We start from the raw sequence: 9,540 nt of genomic DNA on the forward strand, positions 1-9,540 counted from the left end.
TGCTGCTGTGGCTGTTGTTGCTGCGGCTGTGGCTGTTGCTGCTGCTGTGGCTGTTGTTGCTGCTGCTGTGACTGTTGTTGCTGCTGCTGTGACTGTTGCTGCTGTTGCTGCTGCTGTGGCTGTTGCTGCTGCTGTGACTGTTACTGCTGTGGCTGTGGCTGTTGCTGCTGTTGCTGCTGGTGTGGCTATTGCTGCTGCTGTGACTGTTGCTGCTGTGGCTGCGGCTGTTGCTGCTGTTGCTGCTGGTGTGGCTATTGCTGCTGCTGTGACTGTTGCTGCTGTTGCTGCTGTAGCTGCTGCTGTGACTGTTGCTGCTGCTGCTGCTGTGACTGTTACTGCTGTGGCGGCTGTTGCTGCTGCTGTTGCTGCTTCTGTGGCTGTTCTGCTGTGATTGTTGCTGCTGCTGTGGATGTTGTTGCTGTGGCTGTGGCTGTTGATGCTGTTGCTGTCGCTACCACTGCTGTGACTTTTGTTGCTGTTGCTGTTGCTGTTGCTGCTGTGATTATTGCTGCTGTGACTGTAGCTTCTGCTGCTGTGGCTGTTGCTGCTGCTGTTTTGGTTCACTGCTCTAGCCCCAGTGTCCAAGGCAGAACATGAATAGCTGAGTGATTTCTACAAGAGGGAGGCTGAGCCATTTTTTTACTTGGCCTTTAATGTTAAACTCATGCTCTGCATTATGTTCTCCACAAATGCCCTTAGATTGACAGGACTTTCTGCTCCAGGGGCTTTCAGATATTAAATGGGCATTGTGTGGCTGTGTAGTTTCGTGCCATCAAAGTGACGTGACCTGGGGTGTGGGTGTGTGCTTGTATGTGTGGGTGTGTGTACGTATGTGTGTGTGCATATGTGGGTGTGTGTACGTATGTGTGTGCGCACACGTGGGTGTGTGTACGTATGTGTGCGCGCGCACGTGGGTGTGTGTACGTATGTGTGCGCGCACATGTGGGTGTGTGTACATATGTGTGTGCGCACATGTAGGTGTGTGCACGTGTACGTGCATGTGTGTGTGTGTGCATAGAGGTATGCATATGCATGTGTGGGTATGTATGTACTTTGCATGTATGCACACGTGTGCATTGTTTATGTGTGTGCATGTGTTTGTGTGCATGCACCTATGTGTATGTATCTGCACATTCCTGGTGTGCACAGGCCTCATTCACTGACCTCTCCTGCCACCCTAGGTCTGAGTACAGTGGCTCCCCCCATTCACCAGGGACCCTCAGTGCCTACTGCTGTGATCCCCCTGCCCCCTGGGACCCACCTCCTCTTTGCCCAGACTGGGAAGATTGAGCATCTCCCCCTGGAGGGAACTACCATGAAGAAGACGGAAGCCAAGGCATTACTTCATATCCCGGTGAGTGCTGGCTGATGGTACCTGGTGACAGCTCCTGCTCCCATGACCTGGAGAAACAGCAGGGTGTAGTCAGCCCAAGACCCTGGGCTTGATCCCTGGCACCAGAGGTGCTCATTCCACATGGCCCTGGTGTCCAACTCTAGATGAAGCCACTGGGCTTTTGAGCTTCCATGAGGCTCGCAGAAAGGAAGACCTTCCAGAGACCCCCCTGAGTGGGGCTTCTGCGAGTTTGGTGCCTTGTCTGCATGTGTCCACTGGGTTTGGTCTTACCATTCCTGCCTAAGTCATGATGACTCATTTTTCAACAGCCACTGAGCTCAAGAACCTCATGTCTGCCCTGAGGTAGCAACAAGCTTTGGCTTATAGGCTTTACAAAGCTACAAAGATGCATTTTGTAAGTTGGGGATTTTTGTCATTCGATGGAGGTTGGACACTTCTGAAAATCCATTCTGTTTTATCTGCCATCCTGCCTGCTGCCAAGAAACCTAACAGACCTGGGGGCTTGCACTGTGGGGTTAGGTCAGAGTTGCTGGGGCAGTGGGAGGGGACACGAGGGTCTGGGAGAGTCTGGGGCCAAGTCATTGGTTCTTGTAAATGAAAGTCCAGCAGAAGCCCTAGCGTTCCTCCATGGTGGCAGCAGAGCCTGATGGACAGTGCCTGGTAAAGATGCTACTTATGTCATTGTGCCTGCCACTGGCCAGCCTTCAGGGTGTCTCTGCTTCCCGTATTTTCTCTCTCTGCATTGATCTCCCCATCACAGATGCCATCCACTGTCATTTTGCCTCTTTTTGTCCAAGGAGGAAACATCAGCCAAATGTATCCAAGAAAAAACATTTTTCAAAAGCCTCTTACAAAACAGCCTTGATCAGATTCGTGTCTTTCTCCTGCATGAAACTCTTCAGTGGGTTCCCTCTTCTCTCCAATAAAATCCAGTCCTCCCCATGGTCCTCAAAGCCCTCTAGGATCTGGCCTCAGGCTACCTCTCCCACTCCATTCCCTGCCACCCTCCCTCATTCCCAGATCCATCTATTTCATGGAGGTACTGGTTTCACAGTGGTGTTTATAGACTCAAAGCAGTGCTTGGCACATGGGGAGGTATTCAAAAAATATTTGCCAACCAGATACATGAATGATTGTTGCATTTTCCTATCACATGCCCAAAACACAAACCCCTCAAGGATCCTCATCTGGCTCCCTTGTGGCCTCCAGCACATGCTCTCAGGTAGTAGATGGATTAAAGTCCCTGTGAAAGTCACTCTTCCCCAAGACCCAGGGGAGAGGCTAAATGTCATGAAAGGCCATAAAAGGCAGAGAATTGAGGTGGGATAGGAGGGGGGAGGGTGCCAAAACAACAGGATAAGGGTTCGCTGTCTTGTCTTTTTCTTTTAACCATTTTAACCACTTGGTGGAGTAGATGGTTCCTAGTGTCACCCTCTCCCACAAATTGACCGATATGCAACTATTAAAAAGCAACAACAGGAGGCCCGAGATCTGTGCTGGAACAGGCAGGAGCTCTGCACCATGGGACCCCAGTCCAGGCCAATGTCTGCCACCCAGAGAGGCCTGAGAGCTGTAGGGCCCACATACCCCGAGTCAGCCACAACGGAAAAGGCAGGCGCCACGGGACCTACAGCCCAGGTCAGCCCCCACTGCTTTGAGAGGCCCGAGAGCCACCAGGCTCACACTCCCTGAGTCAGCTGTGCCAAAAGAGGCAGGCACCATGGGACTCCCAGTCCAGGCCAGTCCCCGCTGCACAGGGAGGCCTGAGAACCAATGGGTCTACATGCCCCAAGTCAGCAACGCTGGAAGAAGCAGGTGATGTGTAACCCCCAGCTCACTCCAGTCCCTGCCACACAGAAAGGCCTGAGAGCTGCTGACCCAAGTCAGCTGCACTAGAACAGGCAGACCCTGGCCCCAACCCAGGTCAGTCCCTGCTGCCCAGAGAGGCCTGAGGGCCATAAGACCCACAGGCCCCAAGTCAGCTGTGCCAGAACATGCAGGTGCCATGGGAACCCCAGCCCAGGCTATTTCCTGCTGCCCAGACTTGGCAGTCCCTTCAGGATACAAGCCAGACATCAGGGTGAAATGAGTAGACTGTGATACCCCCTGCCACAATGACAAAACACCAAAGGAAAGAGACCATAAATAGGAAAAATCAAGAAAGCACATCACTGGCAAAGGAAAATAATAACTCTCAAGCTCTAGATCCTGTAGAATAGGAAGTCTTTGAAATGACTGACAAGGAATTTAGAGCAACAATTCTAAGGAAACTAAATGAGATACAAGAAAACTCAGACAACAAAATGAAATGAGAAAAAATATATCAGATCTGAAAGAAGAAATGCACAAAGAAATAAATGCCTTGAAAAAGAACGTAGCAGAACTTGTGGAGCTGGAGGATTCATTCATTGAAATAAAAACACAACAGAGAGTCTGACCAGCAGGCTAGGACAAGCAGAAGAGAGAATTTCTGACCTTGAAGACAGGCTGTTTGAATTAACCCAGGCAGACCAGAAAAAAGAATTTTAAAAATTGAAGAAAATCTAAGAGAGATAATAGACATACTTAAGTGCTCAAACATCCAAATCATGGGTATTCCAGAAGGAGAGGAAATAGGAAATGGCTTTGAAAACATATTCAATGAAATAATAGCAGAAAACTTCCTGGGTATAGGGAAAATCACAGATCTTCAGATTCGAGAGGTAGGTGCAAAAATATTTTCTTATGATTTCTTCTAGAAGCTTTATAGTTTCAGCTTTAAATCTTTGCCTATTGTGGAAGGTCAGGTTGAGATTCTTTTTTTCCCCACGTTTGTCCAGATGTTCTGGCATCATTTGTTGAAAACACCATATTTCCCTATTGGCACCTTGGTATCTTTGTCAAAAAACATGTTACTGTATGTGAGGGCCTATTTCTCTGTTCTGTTGCATTGATCTATTTCTCTAACCTTACATCAATCTCTTACTGTCTTGATTATAGTAAGTCTCAAAATCAGGGAGTGTGAATTCTCCAACTTTGTTCTTTTTCGAGATTGTTTCAACTATTCTAGATCCTTTGCCTTTCCATATACATTTTAGAATACGCTTGTAAATTTCTATTTTTAAAAAAGCCTGCTGGGACTTCAATAAAGATGACTTTGAATCTATAACTCTATTTAGGGAGAATTGATATCTTGGCAATATTAAATCCTACGATCTATTAACCTAACTTACCTCTTTATTTATTTGGGTTGCCTTTAATTTCACTGTGTAATGTTTTATAGTATTCAGTGCAGAATTTTGCACATTTAAAAATGTTTATTCTGAAATATTTTATGTTTTTTGATGCTGCTATAATCACTATTGTTTTTAAATTTTATTTTTTATGTTTTGCTAGTATATTAAAAATACAATTTCATATTAACCTTGTATCCTGCAAGCTTGCTAGATTAAATTATTAGTTATAATAGTTTTATAGGTTCCTGGGGACTTTGTACATAAACAATCAGATTATCTTAGAATAGAGTGGCTTTACTTTTTCCTTTCCACTAGTTATGCCTTTTATTTATTTTTCTTTATGACCTTCAGGTAGGCAAATATTTCTTCGACAGTATATAGAAAGCATTAGCCATAAGAGAAAAAAATAATAAATTGAATTTAATAAAAATTTAAAATTTTTGCTCTTCAAAAAAACCATTAAGAAAATGAAACAGCAAGCTACATATGAGAGGAAATATACATATGCATACATTCCACATATGTATATATGTGACAAAGAGTTATATCTGAAATATACCAGGGTACTTCAAAAAGTTCATGGAAAAAAGTAGAACTAAAAGATAACATGAATCTTTCCATGAACTTTTTTTTTTTTTTTTTCCTTTTTTGTCTTTTTTCGTGACCGGTAATGGGATTGCAACCCTCGGTGTTGGGCCCGCACCGCGCTCAACCAGTGAGCGGACCGGTCTCTATATGGGATCCGAACCCTCGGCGGGAGCGCCGCTGCACTCCCAAGCGCCGCACTCTACCGAGTGCACTACCGGGCCGGCCCTCCATGAACTTTTTGAAGTGTCCTCATCTAAAGAACTCTTACAACTCAATAATAAAAATTTTTAAATGGACAAAAGACTTGAAGACACTTTATTAGAAAAGATTTCCCAGTACCTGCGAGTGCATGAAGAGATTCTTGCCACCGTGAGTTACTCGGGTGCTGTGTGTGGTCTGTTCTCACCCCTGGTCTTCGCTTCCAGGCTAAAGTCATCATTGGACTGGCCTTTGACTGCGTGGACAAGATGGTTTACTGGACGGACATCGGCGAGCCTTCCATTGGGAGAGCCAGTCTGCATGGCGGGGAGCCATCTACCATCGTTCGACAAGGTGGGCAAGCAGACACCATTCTTCCTTTTTGGTTTTGCTTCTAGCAGCCCACGGGGCTCTTGGCAGAAGGCAGAGGAGTGGAGCAGGTGGTTGCTCCCAGGGTGGCTGGAGAGGGGCCGGGTCCTCAGCCTCAAAGTGCTCCCCTTTTCAGCTCCTCCCAAAGTCACCTTCACTGAGATTTGTTGCTAGCCTGAGAATAAAATCGAAACAGGGCAAGTGCCCGTGCCCTTCTCTGAAAGCTTATGTAGCCAGTTTTCATGAACAATTAAGGCCAAACTCACCATGTGGTTTTCATGTATATTTCTCCCTCTGGCTGCTGAACCTGGACTTGGTTCTCACAGTGTCTGCTCCTCAAGGTGTTCCATTTGGGTTTTTCCAACGGCGACAGGCAGATGAATCTTAAAGTGGGGAGGGTCACATGCAGATTGCCAAATCTGACCCTGACAGCGGAGTCTGTTCCCAAGACAGCTGTTGAGTTAGAGGCTTGTTCAACCTGTAACCTTGTGGCATGGGAGGTAGTTTGTCTTCTCGATCCTGCCACCACTGGCACCGCCTGGGTTGCCTGTGCCAATGAGTACAGCAGAGCAGGCTGAAATTGACAGACATTTCTCAGATTTTTGTTCCATTACTGATGATAAAGTTCATGACTCTTTGAGCCTATCCTTCAGCATTTAACCTCGATTCCTTAACTTAAGGATGCCAAATTAAGCCAAGGACAATATATATTATTTTAATGCCTACATTCAACAAATCAAGACTGTTTTCCACGGGTGTGTTTTATCTAGACCATTGCAACAAAAATCCAAGGACCCAAAAACATTCCCCCATACTGAAAAGGCCTGTTTTACATGTTGTTTAAGTCAGTGACTCATCCACTGGTGCAAATAGTTTTGCTCAACAGACATTGTCATGCTGATAATATTTGTTGTGTAGAGTCATCTTGCTTCCTCTGCAAACTATTCAAATCAAAGATATATCTTTAAGATATATGAGCCTCGTTTTGTTTCTTTTTACTTGGGACTGAATTTAGCTTTTTCAATTTCCAATCTAGCCTTCCCCTAACAACTGATATTCTAGAAGGGTCCCTGTGCCTCTGGAATAACCTTGGGGCATTTTTTTCCTTCCTTGGCTCCTTCACCAGAGATAACACAGCAGGAATTAAGCTGAGGTTGAATTACACAGACCCTGAGTCCTCGAATCCTTTTCTTGAATCTGATGGGCTACTTAAGTCATGTCTCCTAGCTTTCATGCTTTGTTTAATGAACAGAAGTTTGAAAATGTCTTTTGGCATCTTATCTGTCTCTGTTAAAAAATGTTGTTTCTATGATCTATGATTTGATTTCCAAACCCAGTGGAAAGAAGGGGAGAAGGTCACCGTTTGCTATTTCCTGTTGCTCTTGGAGCTAATAATTATCCAAGAAAACTTTAAGCTCAGCAGGAAACATTCCAAGCAAAAGCCATCTTACTGCAAACACACAGAATTAAACCAAAATGGGATATTTGTAGGAGAAAGATCACTGGGAATATTTTTTTTTACAGAAAGGAGAGGGCTGTCTATTGTGCCTCCACTAGTTTGGCTGCTGTAGTTACTCTTCAACACTTTTCAACCATTAGGCTAGGTGTTCGCTATTGAGTTCCATTGCAGGCTATAAATTGAAACTATTTTAATCACTGCAGGAAATATCCCACATTCCATCTTTATCTTAGAATGTTACACATACAATGTTGCTAAATGAGCCCCCGTTTCTAAACAAACCCTGCCATAGACTGGCTCTTTTTAACTTTTTTTCCTTTGCCTGTAAGACTGTGTGATGGGAGCATGTAGCCTAATTTGCTGTATATTCTTTGTCTATCCTGATGCAAAGTGGAAAGATTTGTGATCCAGTGACAAAGTGGTCAGTTTTGCCATGGACCACATAGCATCAACCCAAGACAGGGAGTGGTTACGCAAGATGGAGAGTTGGGTTTAGTTCATAAAAGAAGTATCTGGAAAGTAGTGTAGGAGTGATGGAGAGAGGGTTGAGAACGAAGGTAAACAAAGGCTTGGGCATAGGAGACTTTAGACCTCTTTCCATTGCAATGGAGGAAACTTTCTAAATTACGAAGAATTTGGAAATCGAAAGTGCCGTGCTCTGGCCACCGGCTTTCATTATCCAATTTGTACTGTGGCCAGGCAGTGTTGCAGAAGAAAGTAAGTCCTTCTGGGTGGATATCAGGTGAGAGTAGTAGGAGAGGCCTGATTGCCCAGGATGTGAAATGTAAATTTGGGGGGTGAGAGAAATTCAGGTCCCTGAGCTCCTCAGTGAAGACCAGGCGTCCCTGGAAATCTGTGAGGATCTGTGAGTGAGAGGCAAACCAACAACACCAGGCGCCCCTAAGTGTGGAGATGCCTAGCCACCAGTGTGGCTGAGAGGAGAGCGCTGGGTTTTGAGGACAGCCCTGGACTGTTAGTGAGCAGGGTCCCATAGTGAGAGGGAAACAAGAATTCACTGACCTAAGCAGAGATCAGTAGTCGGTGTTGGATGCAAGAATCAACAATGGAAGGTGCAGCGAAAAACGGCTGGCTCAAGTCTCAGGACAGGACAGACGAGGTGAAGCAGAAGAGAAAGATCTCCACTCTTTTGGGGGCTGATTACTGGGGCAAACAATCCTGGGGCCTTTATATGGTAAGGAGGTGTAGCCTCAGCCAATGGCCTTCAGTTATCTCGCCTTTTCATGGGAGATCTCTCAGAGAGAGAGAGTTGATGGCAGGTGGGGGTAGGGACAAAGGACTGCTCAGGATCCGAGAATAAGCCTGGAATGTGCTGCCACTGCCCATCCCTTCTCAGGTTGCAAGAGAAAGTCCTTTGCCCGAGTCCCAGACCCTGTTCCAGGGGTGGGGGGCAGAGAGAGAGAGTGAGCTTCACCAGGTTCATAGCCTGGGTGGCTGAAAGCCAAACTACCCTGTCCCACCATTGGGTACCAATAAAAGTTAGGTTTGGGGAGACGGTGGAAAGGGAGAGAAAGACCCAAGCCAGGCGCTATTTCAGCCAAAAAGCTTTATTCTGCTAACGTGGAGGGGAGACCAAGCCAGATCGGTTCCACCAAACCAAGGAAAACAGGGGTTTGTAAGCCTTTGAGGTTCTGGCAGAGTAATGGGCAATTTTGAAATCAGTGCTATGCAAGGTGACAAAACCCTTGCAGTCTGCTAAGGGTCAGTTAGGACATAGGCTTCTAATTAGTGTCACTACTAGATCAGTGCAAAGCGCTCCAGCCCAAAGCCGGCTACTGCAGCCCACAAGGCATTCCTTTGATGATAATGGTCATGTTTACCCCTTCCCAGGAGAGGAATTTCACTGCTCAGTTCCTGGAGCAAACAGGGAAAGAGGGGAGGCAGAAGGGGGAAGTTGCTTAACCTGGCCGTGCTGATGTTAAGCTGGCCATGAGGACTAATATTTGTCATCACCAACAATCCCTTCTTTGTACCCCTTATACTTGAATGAAAGTCATAATAGCTATGATTTCTTGAAAATATTATTGCTCTGAAATGACCTTTTCCCCCCATAATTAATGAATAGGTGAATTTCTTTGTTCCATTCCCCATCTTAACATCTTTCTATGCCGCTCCTTTGCCTGGGAGATAAACTCTAAATAGGGCATTCTAAGTTCGTCTCTGGCCACCCCCTGCCACCGTGGTCTCCAGACAGATAAAATCGCTTACGGTTCACTACAGGCCATGTCCAATCTTCCTGTATACCTATGTGCTGGGCCTGCTACCTGGAAGACCCTTATCCACGATCTTTTTTTTTTTTTTTTTCCCTTTTTGTCTTTTTTCGTGTCCGGCAACAGATC

At 45.8% G+C, this 9,540-nt stretch overlaps 1 protein-coding gene across 1 annotated transcript in view; it reads left to right on the forward strand.

Moving 5' to 3' along the window:
* NID1 (nidogen 1) overlaps positions 1-9,540 on the forward strand; it is a 79,027-nt gene that overhangs the window by 62,042 nt on the left and 7,445 nt on the right. The window contains exons 14-15 of the mRNA XM_008582774.1: positions 1,182-1,354; positions 5,583-5,709. Of these exons, the coding sequence (XP_008580996.1) occupies positions 1,182-1,354; positions 5,583-5,709 (300 nt within the window). The remainder of the gene's footprint in view (positions 1-1,181; positions 1,355-5,582; positions 5,710-9,540) is intronic.

This window comes from Galeopterus variegatus, unplaced genomic scaffold (genome assembly GCF_000696425.1).
Source record: "Galeopterus variegatus unplaced genomic scaffold, G_variegatus-3.0.2 Scaffold2721, whole genome shotgun sequence".
Classification (NCBI taxonomy): Eukaryota; Metazoa; Chordata; class Mammalia; order Dermoptera; family Cynocephalidae; genus Galeopterus; species Galeopterus variegatus.